Genomic DNA, 17,934 nt, shown 5'->3' with positions numbered 1-17,934 from the left:
CACTGTAACTACATAGCCAAAAAGGCATTAAGAGTTGTTAACCTAATCCTACATAGCTTTTTCTCTGGTAATATCACATTACTAATGAGAGCATACAAAACATTTGCTAGACCAATACTCGAATACAGCTCATCAGTCTGGAACCCGCATTATGTATCTGATATTAACACAGTTGAGAAAGTCCAGAAATATTTCACAAGAAGAGTTCTCCACTCTTCTAATCATTGCAGAATACCTTATGCCACCAGACTTGAAATTCTAGACCTAGAAAACCTAGAACTATGCCACTTTCGGTCTGATCTAAGCATAGTATATAAAATCATACATTGCAATGTCCTACTGTCAATGAATACTTCAGCTTCAACCATAACAATACAAGAGCACACAATAGATACAAACTCAAGGTTAACCGCACCAAACTTGATTGCAGGAAATATGACTTCAGCAACAGAGTGGTCAGTGTCTGAAATACTCTACCTGACTCTGTGGTTTCTTCCTCAAACCCCAAAAACTTTAACCTTAGACTGTCTACTATTGACCTCACCCCTTTCCTAAGAGGTCTGTAGGGGGCGTGCATAAGTGCACCAACGTGCCTACTGTTCCTGTCCTATTGTTTCTTTTTATTTTTTTCTTATATGTATCCATTTCATATATTCATACCTATGTTTATACTTATACCTATTATCTTGCAAGCGATTGACAAATCAAATCAAATATTAATTAAAATGGAGTGCTAAAAATACACGGTTAGGTTAATCTAGATTAGTTAGATGGCAGCAACTGCAGGTAGTCCTTCAGTTATGACTGTAATGCAGCCTGCAGATCATGGTCTTAACTCATGACAGTCATAAATATAATCACCCTTGTGACCAACCCAATTCTACAACCTTTTTTGCAGTGCTCATTAAGGGTTTATTAATTATATGAATATTTTGCTATGGGCCAGTTTTGCCAAAAACTAGAAGTAAATTCTGGCTTTCAACAAAACCATTGTAAAACATGGACACACAACCCAAAATTCAGGCACATGACTGTGGGGTGGGAGAAGCTGTCAGAATTTTGAATCTGGGTCTTAAGTGCTCCCAGAAAGTGTGTCATAACTTTGAATGTTTGCTAAACAGCTGATCATAAGTTGAAGTAACTGGTAACCAGTAACCACTCTGGGCTGTAGTCCATAAATATATCAGTGTTGGACTGATTGGTTCTTCAATAGGAGACTATGGAAATCTATGGAACATATACTAGATAGGGAAATTGGGGGAGGGGAGTGGAAATCCCAGATGACAATAGCAAAATACAAACCAAAATAATTCTTCATTATGCTACAATGTCTTGATTGAAGCAGTGCATTATCTAATAACATGTATTATCCATATATTGAAATGTGAAACATCATCTCAAGCATGAATGCAATACCCCAAACACACTGCTGAGTGTAGTAAACTCTTTCTATAAACTACCTAGGTTTATAGAATCTTAGAAATGTCTTTGTTATTGGCAATACATCTTCAGAAGAAAAGTTTACAAGGTTTGGTCAAAATGTTCAGTTTCTTATCTTGTTGGTTGTATTCTTGACAACTGAAAATTTGCTTAGATGTGATTTTGTTTTAGCGCTCTATTTAACTCAGTGATGGCTAACCATTTCATCGTCTCATGCCAAAAGTGCGCACACACATGCATGCATGCATGCACCCATAATGGAATGCCTGTGTGACTCCCCCCCGTGCATGTGCATGCAGGCCCCCTGTGCATTCATGCATGACTTCCTATGCGCACTCCACCCCCTGTGCATGCACATGCATTTCCCATGCATGTGTCTCCCCCGTGCATGCACAGCAGATACCTGACAATCAGCTGGCTGGCAGTGGGCGCACGCATGTGCAATGATCAGTTCTGGGTGACAGCTCTCATGCTCTGCATGCCACTTCCAGCATGCATGCCATAGGTTCACCATCATGGATCTAATTCTTCTGCAGTTTTCTAGGTCAGACCCCACAGGAAAAAAATATTCAAATGGATTGTGCATTGATTTATATTGAGCCTCTTTTACTATTTGAAAGCCCATTTCCTCAATTAGAAATTTATTTTAATAACTTGCCTCTTTGCGTGTTTACCCTAAATCAGGGGTGTTAAACTTGCATTGTCATGGCAGCATTACATGACAGATTGGGACTTTTTCCCCCTTCACTAAACCGGGCAGAGGCGGGGCCAGCATATGACACATTTGGCCCATGGGACACGAGTTTGACACCCCTGCCCTAAATTAATTATAAATAGCAAAAAAACAACAACAACTCACTAGACCAGAGGCCCCCAACCTTTGGGGCATCAGGGACTGGTTCTATGGAGAAAGTTTTTTCTGCGGACCAGAGTGGGGATGGTTTTGTGTGCTACATGCATCCCCCAGATGAGGCTTTTCTTGTTTGTGTGGCCCAGTTGCTGGCATGTCCCAGCCCAGTGCCAGTCCAGAGATCAGGTGTTGGGGACCCCTGCACTAGACTTCTCCATGGAGATAGCTTGAAAATTTTATTACCATCCATTTGAATGCCAGTGACCATTCTTGCAGTGTACCAAATAATTGCTACTGCCTGCAAATTGATGGCTTTGATTATGTTTCCATCATTCTGTTGTTGTTATTTGAACATTACCGTTTTCCTGCCTTAGAAGAGAGAGAAGCCATTGTGGCATGCCTTGAGTTGGTTCCGACATTTCCAATTATTCATAAGCGGTGCTCTTTCTAGTATTTGAGAGACAAAGAAATGTATTTAATTTCAAATACCACAAATACATTTGCAAATCATGAATAATAATTATTTATTTCACTACCACAGGTGAAAATATTGAGAAATTCCCTGATAAGGAAGCCTTGCTTATCAGTTTGATGGCTCTCTTATTCCAAAGCAAGACATATGACATGGAAATCAGAAACCCCTGAGGGCAAGGAAGGAGCTTAAGAGCCTATTAGTTGTTCACGTCCTGTCCATGACTTTATTAAATATTTTACCCTTTGAATCTAGCAGTTTTCCACTGCTCGTCTTCCTCCCATCTATCTATGAAAGTGATTAAAAAATGTTGAAACACATTGCCAAACAACCAAGGAGGCTGCTGCCTTCAAATGGGGACTTCAGCCATTTTCCCCTGTTGTTATAGAGTCAGAAATAAGCAGACAGTTTTCCGGCATCCGACTTAAAGTGCTTATAGCCTGACCTTCACCTGTACACAAGTGTTGCTTCTACTCTGTCCTATCAAGCCAGCTGAAAGGAATTACTGGAGTTGCCAGGTAACCAAACCTAGCCTTCTTGACATATGAGCCAGTTATTAACCTGAACATTTGAGTAGTCTGTCTCCTCAGTTAAATAACAAGTAAAAGGTACTTATCGTTTACAGTGATGTGGCATTCACTTTACCTGTACATCAGACATAGGCTCTATCTTCAATGTCAGAAAAGAGCAGAGTTTTACTAGGAAGACAGTCAAACAGGACAGATGGTGATACGGTTTAATCAGCTTTGCTAAGGGCTAAAAGGAGCTGCGTGAAATGGACAATTGGGGTAAGACACAAAATGCTTTGCAAATTTAAAGTTGTATGTTTCTACCTTTAACGTTTTGAGTATCTTTTTTAAATGGATTAGGTACACATTTATAAATAGATTGCTAGGTGCTTTGCTTGTCGCAGCATAAAACCAATGATTAAATACTGTATATCTGAAGTGTCTGCATATTTCAGATGCAGAACTGATAAAGTTGCAATTATGCAGTAACTAAGTGGGTTTTAGTAGCTCTACAGCTGGAATCAGAAGAGTTTTTAATGTACAGCAGAATGTGAAGTTGTTTCAGATATTCATGGAAAATTTCAGTTCAAAAATATTCTATCATCTCTCTTAAAACAGTCCTGCTGCATTGGTAAATAAGGATGTTGTATGCTCTCTGTTTGTCTCAGACAGCCATGCCACCTCATTTACATGGTGTTATTGCCATACAGTATAAGTCAAGAGATATACCATTGTAGTGAATATATCAAGATTTGCAAGTGTCTTTTCAGTTTCAGTTGGTTTTCCTTCCCTAACAGATCTAGGTCAGTGTGGCCTGAATTGTATGTATATCTGTATATGGTATAAAGCACCGATTCCCTTTAAATATTTTTTGTATTATTTCTAGATATTACCATGCTCCAAGTATCTGTCACTCAACTTAAGAAATTCAGCACTGCCAGGATTTCAAATTAAGGAGAAATGCTGCATCATCTCTCAACTAGCTGCCCAAGGCCATTTCCACTGATGCAGCGGTCATTATTTATTTAAGGTGCCTTATCAAGAAGCAGCCTGCCTATAAACATGATTTGCCTGGTTCTGCACTGTGGTTTCCTGCTTCATGCCATTGAAACATCCATCACCGTTTATTATACAACCTTACCTCTCGCCAGTTCCCAGGGACATTTCCCAAGTCTTGAAAATGTGGGTGCTTTCAAGAACATTTCCATTGTGCCATCCCAAGCGACCTGTGGACTGCCAGAAAGGAGTACTTTTTGTCAAAGTTCAGCTGTGGTTGAAAGTATTAACTTCTGTATCCGGCAATTTTGCATTCAGAAGTGTCCGTATAGATCATCTCCTGCTTCTTATGCTGCCATTCTCTCAGAAGGCCTGGGCAATGTTATCCAGCAAGATCAAAATGATGTGCCTCCTGGATCTTTTAGCAACACAAGTATTATTTTTCATGGTGAAAAGGATTGTTTTTCCACTCCTCATCCTCGGAAGCTTACTGTTTCATTTACTTTATCTGTATGGTTGAAACCCGAGAAAGAAGGTGTAATGTAAGTAGCTGGCAGATGGTTAGTCAACCAGTAAAATCAGACATGATAATAGACATAATTTCTTTCGAGGTCATATAAAGCGAATGGCACACTAATGTTACAACACTGTTTTTAATGTAATCTTAGAAATACTTCTTGGTACAGGTTTACTGGACTGTTTCGGCAACATTTGTGGATTGTGGATGTTTGATTACACTACATGCCTGCTGTCATTTCTCATGCTAATTACCAAACTTTATTTGTGAACTATCGTTATCATTTCTATTTTAAATAGCAGGTATGGTGTTGGATGAAGGAGAACTAATTAGTCAACAGGTAGCCATGGAAGCTCACTTATAGTAGCTTAATCCAGGTAACACCTGCCTCAGTCAAAATTTTTGATGATTTGGTGATTTGAACAGCTGATTACATCTAGAAGTCTATGGGGACCATCTTCTCTCCCCCTCTTCCATGCTGGGCATTTATGATGTTGAGGTTTTGCCTGCTGCATTCATTGTGGCAGGTGGAAATGTCCATTATAGCAGATGGGAAATTTTTCTGTGAACAGACACAGAATATCTATAGAGATTTTTGGTCATTCAGGTCATGGTTGTCCCAAAGATGCTTTTTCAAGAGGCAACTGGACTTTCTTGTTTTGTTTTGCTTTGAAGATGTTTCGCTTCTCATCCAAGAAGAAGCTTGCTCTTGGATGAGAAGCAAAACATCTTCAAAGGAAAACAAGAAAGTCAGGTTGCTTCTTGAAAAAGCTTTTTTGGGACAGACTGAGAATAGATATAATTTGGCCATGGAAATCCTTCACCTAACCATATAGAAGCCAGCTAAATATAATGGAATATAGATATGAGATCAATATTCTCAGTTGTGCACAATAACCATCTTTGACTGATTATTTTGATTATTGATTATTTTGAGCTTTTGCCTTCTACATTATTATTTAGTGTTGTTACAACTCTATTCATCTTTCCTGTAATCTAGGAATATGGTGTTCTTTATCATTAATTTATTCATTACATAAAATAGGACACTGTCACATCTATTTACTGTTGAGAAGTTTGATAAAATAAGTAATCATCCCTTTGTGTTATGTTTTGGAATGTGGATGTGAGGGGACATTTTGTGCAACATGGGCTAGGTGGAATGGGCAGGCTGCTTTATTATGACTAAGTCCAGAAGTTGTCCTCTAGTAATATGGGGCATGATAGAATAAGATTTGGGATGTCTCATGTATTCTGGTGAGTGATGTCTGGGGTGCAGTAATAGATTAAAGTGATTATCTTTGTATGGGTTGCTTCCTTCTAGCGAATTAGAAATAGCTATCCATCCACTGACAGTGTAGATGTGGAAATGTTTTAACTGTTGCTCTGTGATCATGGATAGTAGAAAGATTAGGTGCCCACTTTGTCTCATTGACAGAGGCCTATGTTTCAGTTTGCATGCTTGTGTTCCTACCTGTATGCATTTTGTAAGGAAGGATGGGGTTTTTATTATTATTAAAGCCAGCTTTTAGAGTGAATCTCTAGACATAGACTAAGGAAAAAAATTAGGTTCTTTCTCCATTGATTGATAAACGCTTTTGTTGATTAAGACTTCGTTGGTTCTTTATAGCGCCGTAGGACTATATTCAATCCTATTCAAAAAATGATTCAGCAAGGATGTTTTTGAACTTTAATATTAATTGTCTGGTATAGCCATGACAAACATGCGTTTCACTTATTGTTGACCACAAGTAGTGGTGGGATTTAAATTTTTTTACTACCGGTTCTGTGGGTGTGGCTTGGTGGGCGTGGCAGGGGAAGGATACTGTAAAATCTCAAGTCAGAGATGGTATTTGCACAAAATTTCTGCTATCAGTTCTCCAGAACTGGTCAGAACCTGCTGAATACCACCTCTGACTATAAGGCCAACTTCAGTTCTGTTATGTGGTGAGTATATCTTCTGTACAATGCAATGGAACTAATGTGAACACTCTGGGGCTTTTCCTTGTAAAAAGGAAAGATTTGTCTAGTATGACAAAACAGAAGTAATCATTGTCTCCAAAATTCTGCCACATTTTCTCATTCCTATTTTAATGCCTTCACTAGTAAACTAGCTGTCTGTATTTAGGGGATAATTGTTTGTCACAATGGAAGACGGGTATAGATTGGGATGTAAGATTTTTATTAGCTCAATATTTGACCTTGATTTGCCTCAAAAAAGCCCTGACATTGCTGAAGCAGTACACTCTTGATAACAATATTCATAAGATTTTTCTCCACTTTGTGTAGTAAATGTTTTGAAGCTCTTTCCCAAAGTACTTACCTAGTCAATAACATATATGAAATTCACAAGAGAATCCTTACATTCCTTACATTATGATGTTCTTCTGCCTTCATTGCTAGAGATAAGATTTAATAATATTTCCAGGCAAGGATGACCATGTACCTGCTCATTGTGGGTAATAGTATCAGTCTCAGAGATTTTTTTGTGCTATTCTTTCTACTTGAGTTAATGCTCTTTATTAGCAAATACAGTAGAACAGCTGAAGACTTTTTTTTCTTAGCTAACAAGTCATCCCAATTTTCAAAAGGGTTGCCTAGTTCTGCTTTATCATTATTGCCATTTGATGTTCCCTTGTATCTTTATAAACTTGTTTAATGATTTTATATCATTTAATGTATTCGTAGGTCTACAAGTGTCTGAAAAGTATAATAGCAATAGCACTTGGACTTATATACTGCTTTACAGTGCTTTAGAGCCGTCTGTAAGCAGTTTACAGAGTCAGCATATTGCCCCCAACAATTTGGGTCCTCATTTTACCCACCTCAGAAGGATGGAAGGCTGAGTCAACCTTGAGCCTGCTAAGATTTGAACTGCCAAATTGCAGTCAGCCAGCAGTCAGCAGAAGTAGCCTGAAGTACTGCACTCTAACCATTGTGCCACTGTAAATGTGCTATTTTGTTATCCTCTTGTTGATTGTAAACCAAGTAAACTCTATATGGATATGTGTGAAAGTGCCCTGTAAATGGCTGTTGCTGGTGGTGGTGAATGGAAGACTGAAGCAGAAATGAGAATGAAGAATCTGTGCCAGCTGATCTAGGTGTTTGCAGGGGTCCACATTGAGTCTCAGAGCCATGGCTGTCTCTTTTGCATGATTGATTTATTGGGAGAAAACTGAACTGTATATGAATGTTTTTCAAGCTTAGGTATAAAAGACTTCAATGAGTGTTTTTAAAAAAAATCATTTAGAGTACTTGTTGATTGTTGAGGACTTATAGGACAAAAACTGTTGTTTTACCCTGCAGCTGGTTAGTGAGAGGGAGATAAATTCTGTAACATCCAGCTTGAACAACCCCATTTTTTTTCTTGGTGATTTAGGTAGAAGGAGCTGAGCAATTTCTTGGCTTGAATCCCATTCCCTCCCCACCCCACCAACCTGCTTTCCAGCTCTATTCTCCTGTGCGGGGCAACAAAAGAAAACCCAGCCGATCTGTCTCAGGAGACAGAGAATAGATGGGGATCGGAACCAGTCAGAGGTGGTGTTTGCTGGTTCTCCGAACTATTCAAAATTTCCACTATCAGTTCTCCAGAACTGGTCAGAACCTGTTGAATACCACCTTTGATGTAGTAGTTCTCTCACACAGTGTTGCAAATCAGAGGGAGCCCCCTTGTGGAGTACTGTGAAGCCATTACCATATATAGAGAGGGAGGGAGGGAGGGAGGGAGAGAGAATGTGAACAGCAGTAATACACATTCCAAATATCTCTTTAAGAGAGTTTTGGGGAGTATGTATTTACCAAGTCCCTATACTTGCCATAGAATTCAATGATTCAACAACCCAATGGTTAGCAAAGAGACTAAATTCAATAAATAGGAGGCATTTCCTAGGGCTAGGGAATTGTTAAGTTTCTACATCTTTCACATGGAACACTTATTTACATATTTGATATATTGATGTTCTGATCTTAAAGCAATATAGAAACAGAGAAATTAATGGAGTATTTAAAGTAATTAACCATATAAAGGAAGGGGATAGTCCTGCTGGCCCTTAAAGAGGCAAAAGTGCACTCTGTTCTCAAGGATCCATTGCTTGATCAAGTAGTCTGGACAATTCTCATCCATTCTCTGCACTTCCTGTTTTGGGAAACGTTATGGAGAATGTGGTGGTCTTACTGCATTTTCAGAGGCTTCTGGATTAACACATTATATGGATCCCTTTCAGTTAGGATTCAGGCTTGGATATGTGATCAGGATGTTTATTAATTTGATGAAAGTGGAATGAGGGTTGTTCATTCATCTTTACTGTCCTTGACCTCTCAGCAGCTTTCAATACTAATAATTATAGTATCACTTTGGACTGACTCTGGAAGGCTAGGTGGAACTATGTTGTGCTGTTGCTCTTCTTTCCTTTAGGGCTGGTTCCAATCAACATTGATGATTGGAAATGATTCATACTATGGCATCAAATTTTGGGGGTGACACAGGACTTGATTCATGCACTTGTGACTTTCCATCTAGACTACTTTAATGCACTGTACGAGGGTCTGTCCTTGAAGAGTATTCAAAAGCTCCAACTGATGCAAAATGCAGCATCATGGGTAGTAAATGACATATATGACATACATGAGCAGCACTGGTTGCCAGTGTGCTTCTGGATGAAATTCAAGGTGCCGGTTGTCATCTTTCAAGTATTTCCATGGCATAGGACCTGAGAACTTAAGGATCCATCTTGTTCCTTAAGCTGTTTCTACCTCTAGTCCATCAGAACTTACATGTTCCAAGTCCTTCAGACTAAGAAATGTTGATCCCAATGGGTCAGAAGACAAGTCTTTTCTACCATAGTAATAGAACATTGTCCTTCCAGAGAGCAAGTTGTTCCCAACCATGCTGGCCTTTTGTAAGGCCCTAAATACCTAGCTTTGTGTTCAAACCTGTGGTCTCACATCTGTGAAGGGATCCATCCCCTGGTTGTGTTAGTTACTGATGTATGTCTCTAGGCTATGTATTTCAGTTTTTTGTAATTGTCATTTCATTACTTTTATTTTTAAGATTGTTCCATGCCCAGAGTAATTTGCTGAGATCAGAGAAGGGAGAGGATGGAAGGAAGGTGGGAGGGAAGGATGGAAGGCAATAAGTATAATTCAGTGGTCCATGGAAGGCATTGAATTTATGTATGGTACTCTTTCATGAAAATAATTGCAGTATTGTACTCATGAAGCCTCCACTACCACTGCCTTCTGTCATAAGTGTTCCACAAGTGTTAAGAATTAAAATGGAAGTATGGATGGCCAGAGTGAAAAGAATCAATCAATGTGGTTTTTACCTTCATCATTATAACAATGGCTGGACTTCGATAGGACAGAGACATTCTAGTAGACCTAGTTATTAATCTTAGAATTTCTCTTGAACTATAAAATATGGATGGATACATTCATATAATTAAAAGATGCCAACCTGGATTTGAATGATAATTAGTGCTTGGAACAATAATTGAACAGAATGGATTTTTTTCACTTTAAAGAAAAAGCAGACTAGGGCAATAATACATGTCTTAATATGGTAGGAAGATATTCCCTTTCCTATCATACTTTGATATGGAGTCAAACCTTTTTTTGAAAGGTTTATTGTCATTGTTATAGTTATGTTATGTCAAGATTGACATACTTTCACCAGATGGGAAATTAGTTGTAAATCACACATTTGTGAAAACTTTATGGATTTTAAAGTATTATACATCAGGGTCACATCCTCTGTTAAAGGCAGGATACTTGTTGGGGTCCACATATGGAGATATTTGTTTTTAGATAAGCAAAATTAATAAACTTTGGATTATCCAATTATTGTTTATCCAGGAACTGAATAAATCCAGTTCCTAAATATTTTCCTTCTTGGCTGTGCCTTGACAAATATTTGATATTGAAAAACCAACATGTTTACAAGCAGGCAGAATCAGCAGTATGTTAAGAAATGCATTTTTAGCAACATTGCAGATTGCATAGTTCACTTAAAATTCTGTTGACAAATAATTGATGGGATCAGAATCATTACTGAAAGAGAATAATGGTCAAACTTCATTTATCTTGTCTGATTAAAAGTGAGTTAATGACAAACCAGTTTCTGGATAAGAATCGTGACTCTTGTTAACTGAAAACAGTAGCACAGGACTCCAGTGGGAAAACAACAAAGTTCTCTTTGTTATGCCCTTTAACCTTGAACTAATGTAATATTTTAGAAAAGTTGGAACATTTTATGAATAAATGTTTTATTGTTTGCTTGTGTAGCATTGTAATATAAAGGATGGAATCTAGTTACATTTATTAGCTGATCTTGCTCAAATGCAAAGATTTTGTCCTTTTGTGTATTCTTACAAGGGGAATGAATATCTTCCATGGAAGACTGGCTCACCGTTTGGAAGACAATTTTAGGGCATGCAAGGGAAATAGTAATAGCACTTAGAATTATATACTACTTTGCAGTGCTTTACAGTCCTTGCTAAGTGGTTTACAGAGTCAGCCTATTGCCCCCAACAATCTGGATCCTCGTTTTACCAACCTCAGAAGGATGGAAGGTTGAGTCAATCTTGAGCTGGTCAGGATTAAACTTTGGCAGTGAGCAGTTAGCCTGCAATACTGTACTTTAACCACTGTGCCAGCATGATTCAAATAGGCAAATGGAAAGCCTGAATAAAGAAAAGCCTGTTTGTGCAATATTGGATGTGGTGGTATCAGTTTGATAATTGTCAAATTATCAGTATTAATTACCAACTTTAGCACACATTAGGATACATTCATGTGGCCATTGTCTTATTTATTAAATGGCACAGTGAGGTAGTGACTTCATGCAACAGTTGTTGAAAAACAGTAGCTGCAGTTTATTAAGTAACAAAACTGAATAGTGCTACATAAATTGTCCAATGCTGCTCCCCTCCCTTTAAGGTAACATTTTGATTCAGAATAGCATCTCATCATCAATATTGAAGTAAAATTCTGTAGTCAGTCAGCCTTCCTGAGGTCAGTAAAATGAGGACCAAGGTCTGAGTCAGAGCTCAACCTTCTGAGGTCAGTAAAATGAGGACCAAGATTGTTACGGAAAATATGCTAACTCTGAAAAACACTTAGAGAGGGCTGTAGAGAATTGTGAAGCAGTATATAAGTGCTATTGCTGTATAGAAATGGGATGGAAATAATTTTCTTATTCACCTGAAACAGCTAAGTATCTTTGGTGGGGCCTGAATGAAATATTATGTCTTTTCTTGTATAGCCTACACTTACCCTCAGCAATGCTGGGCTTCTGCAGGAAGCCATGTCTTCCCACAGCTCACAAATCACCTTTCTTAATTATCAACATGGAGTTCAAGTGGTTTTAACCTAAACCAGTTCTATGACCAAGAAGAAGTATAGGCTACCACTACAAAATTCTTGACATATGGTTATCTAAATTCTGCTTAAAGTTCTAAAACAAAGAAAAAATATTTCTCAAAGCAACGTGTCCACTGACACACATTTTTTTAATGAGGAAGTTTCTTCTGATGTGCTTGATTGCAATTTTCATCGTTGATTCTAAAGAGTAGCAAAATGAATGCTAGACTGTCTTATGAATGCCAGTATTCCAGAATTTGGAAGGTTATTATTTTGCTTATCCTTTATGTTCTCCAGACTAAACATACCAAGGATATGTGTAATATACATTAAAAAAACAAAACAAATGGAAATTCAATTGCACCATCAGGGCTGCTATATTGATTTTTTAAAACTCTGCACTGAACCCTGAAAATATTTAGCTCCTTTGTTCATATTAGAATTTTTTGCCATTAATTCTCAGTGTACTGATTACCATTCTGTGCAGATATCCAAATGTATCACTAACCTTAAATTGTACCAGAAGTACAGTGTTGCTTCCAGTGGTCCAGATATTATGCTTCTGTTAACTGAATGATGGATTGCATTAGCTTTTTTTAGCACATGTGATATCCTGAAACATCTAGTCCTGCTTATACAGGGATATTTATTATTAATTTGTGGTACTCTAGCCATTAAGTTATAAAGATCTCTGTTGAAAATATCATCTTATTAATTTTGACCAGTGGTGGGATTCAAATTTTTTTTACTACTGGTTCTGTGGGCATGGCTTGGTGGGCGTGGCAGGGGAAGGATATTGTAAAATCTCCAGTCAGAGGTGGCATTTACCAGTTCTCCGAACTACTCAAAATTTCCACTACTGGTTCTCCAGAACTGGTCAGAACCTGGTGAATACCACCTTTGGTTTTGACCCATTGAAACTTAATTTTGTCTTGCTTATTGGCATCTACCTCTTGCAAATCCAGGTTATTTATATAAATTTAATGAAGAGAAAGAGCCCCAAACAGAGGCTTAAAAGACTCCAGCAGAAACTTTCCATGATAACTTATTTGACTTTAATTCTATTAAATGTAATTCCTGCTTTATAAATACCTGGTTACTCATACCTGCATCGCTACTCCCCCTCCCAATTTCTCTAGTGATCAACTGCTCTTTCTGAAGTTCACCCTCAGTGTTGTTTTCTTTATTGTTTCCAAAGGTGTATAGTGGAGAAAACTGTTCATGGGCAGACTGTGTTCAAGCTTACAATTTCTGAGAAAGAGACAGTGTTTTATTATCGCACTATAAATGGGCTGCAGCTACCGATAAAAGTAATGACACCGGGGAGAATTCTGGTGAAGAAATGGAATCATCTTAGCGTGCAGGTGAGTTAAATAAATAAATAACCTTTAGCATCAGTATTAAAGTCTTATATTATATGAGAGGGGCACCTCTGAACAAATGTTAAAGTGGTAGAATTTAACTTAAAATATTATGATAAAGTGGGGGGACAAAGGATGATACATTTTTTATTTCAAACTGCATTCCCTAACAGAGTTTTAACAATGACCAGTGTTCATTCCTGCATATAATATCCATCACGGGATTGTAAAGCAAGCAAGCATAGCAGTAAAAATAGGTATTGAAATATTTCACAAGATACTTAGCTGTGCTGAACATAGCATTTGCCTTATTAAAAAAAAGTTCTAGGTTGAATGAGAAGAAATAAAGTTCCTGGATTAAAATACCTAACAAGTAAGAGATCAGTACTATCGTGTGTAATAGCCACCACTCAAAATGCCATTTGCATTAACAGCACATACCTAAACTTCAGTACTTTTCAGATTCCAAATGTCATTTGTTAGGGGGAAGAAAAGCTTGTGTACAGAATGTTGGGCATCCTAGATGGCTTTTAGATGTTCAAAATAATGAAACTATTCCTCTGGCCGAAGGACACAGCTACATATAACTCATAATCAATCATTAGTGTCATACTCAGTGAGTTAGTGTCTCCTTTGGGGCTGACATAATAGCACATAAAATTGAAAGCTGACCTCTGTACTGGTACTATGAGCACATGCCATGAAGTAGTAGTATTCAGCAGCTCCACCATGAACCTAGAGGGTCTAAAATTAGCATAAGGGCTTAGATCTAAAGGTTCTATAGAATTTATTAACTAGATATAAGGTAAAAACTAAAGAGGGGATAGGACATTCTATGCAAGGAATATGGGATTACAATGATACATAAGGGCCATGTGGTGCTTCAGACTAGCTTCCAGAAAGATGCTTCAGAACAGATGCAGCACCCATCTATATCTCTTTAAAGCAGCTTTATCAATTCATTTGTTTTAAAGGGTTGCAGAAAAATTCTACTTTTCAAGTTGCTATGTTCTCCAAAGCACTTTTTTGGAATCTAAAAATCTAAAGCATCACATAGCCCTACTGTGTTAGTAGTGGATATCATGTAAAATTAGATTATTTTGCTGTTTTCCTAATGTTTGTTTATATATTTCCCTTCATAAATGAATAAAGGAATCATGAACTTTGAAGAGTCTTAACAGATCTATGTTGTCATTTGCACTTCTACCAAAACTAGAGTGAAATGGATCATCTATAGAACTGCCACTTGGGAATGTCTTATTACATATTCAGTAACACTAATTAGTTAATAATATTCATATTAGCTTTTATTTTGCTCAATCACATTTGCATAACTTTGCCATGTTTTGGCAGTGCCACATTAAAAGCCTTAGAAAGGAAGTTTAAATGCAAAATGTAAAGAGGTAACTGGATTTCAATTACCCCTTTGGGAGATAAATGCTCTTAGAATGCCTATTGAAATCAGCATTATCATTTCAATACATGTCAGATATGAGCCTTTGTTTTAGTTTGGGCAACATTTCTTTATAAATCTTTAAATCTTCTAGTTCTTTCAAGAAAAGGTTAAAGTACTTATGATTTAATGAGACCACTTTACATCATAACTGTTTGACTATCAAGAGAAAACTTATCCTTTCCAATTGGTAAATTCTTCTTTTTCCTTCTTCTCTGGAATGTTTTGGGGACTCTGTATTTTATGCTTAATGACAAGCGCATGACAATTTCAAGCATACAGAACAAAACATTTACATCTTCATTACAAGTATGGATTGAAAAGGAAGAACTGCAGTCTCAGGCTCACAAAACTTGCCATCAAGGATTTCTCTATAACTGCATTTTTATCAAAGACTCCTGAGCAACCGTTGTGATCATGGGAAAGGAGGACCTGTCCTTCCATAGATTGTGAACTAATTAAAAATAGAAAGCAAAGAATAGCAATTAATGAACAACTTTCTCAATGGAGAAAAATAAGAAGCACACTACTTCAAGGATCTGTGTTAGAATCAAGTGTTTTTTAATTTGTTCTAAAATATTGTCTTATAAATAATCAGTGAGATGGTCAATTAGACCATAATAGAAAATATTCACTGTGGCAAACATTAAAAGTAAGTTCTCACCTCAGTAGATTTCTGATTATACATTCATATGTGTTTATTTTTTTTCTCTCCTCTTCTCCTCTCCTCTTCTCCTCTTCTCTTCTCTGCTCTGCTCTTTTCTTTCTCTTCTCTGATCTTCTCTTCTATGCTCTTTTCTCTTTCTCTTTCTCTTTCTCTTCTCTTTCTCTTCTCTGTTCTTCTCTTCTCTTCTCCTCTTCTCTCCTCTCCTCTCCTCTTTCTCTTCTCTTCTCTGCTCTTCTCTGCTCTGCTTTTTCCCTTCCCTTCCCTTCCCTTCCCTTCCTTTCCCTTCTCTCTTCTCTTCTCTTCTCTTCTCTTCTCTTCTCTTCTCTTCTCTTCTCTTCTCTTCTCTTCTCCTCTCCTCTCCTCTCCTCTCCTCTCCCCTCCCCTCCCCAGACTCAATTTCACTACAGTTTTTATGATGGTTGTTAAGTGATTTGCCATGATCATTAAATGAACCACATACTAGTGAGGGCAAACCCATTTTATCCAATGGGTGTTTCCCATTTTCCCAACAAAAAATATTGCAAAACACAGTCATGTGACCAAGGGAGACCAGTGGTAAATGCGAGCCTGTTGCCAAGCACCTGAAATGTGAATGTGTGATGGTAGGGATCGTGCTACAGTTATAACTTAGAGGACAAGTCATAAATAAATTTTTGTAAGTCCATCTAACTTCAAACAGTTGTTAAGTGACATAACAAGGACTATGTGTTTGCCATTCATTTGCTTAATGGCTGACAAATAGCGAAAGCATTAAAATGTAAGTGGTACAGAACACAAAAGCTAAAACAGTGGTTTTACAAGGTCATTGAAAATAAATATGTTTTCGCTCTGATTTTAAATTTAGTAAGCAGTAAGCAGGGGCCTTGCTTCAACTACAGTGGCAGTTTATTCTACTTTATAAGCCTGTACCATGAAGAAAACTTAAATTTGTTGTTGACATCAAAGCTAGCCTAGGACCAATAAAAAACAGACCACTAATAAACAGAGTATGTTGGGTAGACAGTAGGGAAATGACTCATGCTTTAAATAGCTTTGATCTAAGCCATGTGTTTCACTTATTTTGGAATTTACATTTTAAAATTGGTTTTCTCACCCACTGTTTTATTTATTTATTTATTTATTGTATTTGTCCAGCATGTAATTGATAACATGTATAAGTATAAACATAATTATAAATTCATGAAATGGATACAAATAAAAAGGAACATTAAGACAGGAAAGGTAGGCATATTGGTGCACTTATGCACAGCCTCTTACAGACCTCTTAGTAATGGGAGTGAGGTCAACAGTAGATAGTCTAAGATTAAAGTTTTTGGGGTTTGGGGAAGAAACCACAGAGTTTACTTATTTATTCACTTTACTGTATACTAGAAGCAGTTAATGGATAGCACCAAACAGGCCACTTTTGAACCCAGAATATGATCTAAAGCAAGAAGTAAATAGAAAACGTTTAATTCAATCTTGCAGAGAAGCTTATCACTAGCTTCTTGTCGCTTATTATTATTCCTATTAAACTTGGTGTGTATTTCTTGGAACATAGTCTGTAAACCACAGATAGGACTTTAGGAATTGGATCAATGATCTATATATACTAGCTGTGTATCTGTCTCATCTATCTAATTATCCAAAAGATATTAGTTTGATGTTGTGGAGGAAGTGTTGACCTAGAAATCAGGCCAACCTTGGGCATGAAAACTGACTGGGTGACTTTGGCCCAGTCATTATCTCTCTTGACCCAGCTCAGTTAATAATGATGTGGGGAAAATAGGTAGCAGGAGTATTACTTATGTTCATCAACTTGAGTTAAATATATAAAAAGGCAGGATAAAAATGTTATAATAATAAATAATATCACAAAGATATTTTAAAAATCAATAACAGTTAAATAGCTTGTAGCTTCAAAATAACTTCATACTCTATATTCATAAATGCAGCCTAAACACAAGTCATATAGAGAAAATAATGTAAAGTAGATAAATGAACAGAAGTGGTCAGAGCATAGAATTTCTTTTAGAGTCACAGTGACAGAAAGTAGGTACTGGGCAATTTCTATAGTATCCTCTATGGCAAAGAAGTCACATTATTTTTGCATTGGGTAGTTGTGGGTATTATGTAGATCTAAAATCACAAAATAATTTTAAAGTGATATAGTAGAAAAATATTTAAATTCAGTTCTTTAGGGATATATATGTATTCAAGACCTGCATCCTTCACCAATTAGTACGCAAAGATTTATTTTGAAAACTAGAGTAACTAAATACTGCAGGCTTTATACAGCCCAATAATAAATCCTGCAACAGATTAAAGTCA

General features: G+C 37.2%; 1 protein-coding gene across 1 annotated transcript in view; it reads left to right on the top strand.

Annotated features, from left to right (window-relative positions):
- The first annotated feature begins 3,256 nt into the window (after nt 1-3,256).
- Nucleotides 3,257-17,934, top strand: part of USH2A (usherin) — a 485,796-nt gene continuing 471,118 nt past the window's right edge. The window contains exons 1-3 of the mRNA XM_087933437.1: nt 3,257-3,550; nt 4,158-4,809; nt 13,342-13,507. Of these exons, the coding sequence (XP_087789563.1) occupies nt 4,334-4,809; nt 13,342-13,507 (642 nt within the window). The 5' untranslated portion in view covers nt 3,257-3,550; nt 4,158-4,333. The remainder of the gene's footprint in view (nt 3,551-4,157; nt 4,810-13,341; nt 13,508-17,934) is intronic.

Source organism: Pseudonaja textilis, chromosome 1 (genome assembly GCF_049901715.1).
Source record: "Pseudonaja textilis isolate UNSWEBS1 chromosome 1, rPseTex1.2, whole genome shotgun sequence".
Taxonomy (NCBI): Eukaryota; Metazoa; Chordata; class Lepidosauria; order Squamata; family Elapidae; genus Pseudonaja; species Pseudonaja textilis.
This window is presented reverse-complemented; position numbering and strand designations above follow the sequence as displayed.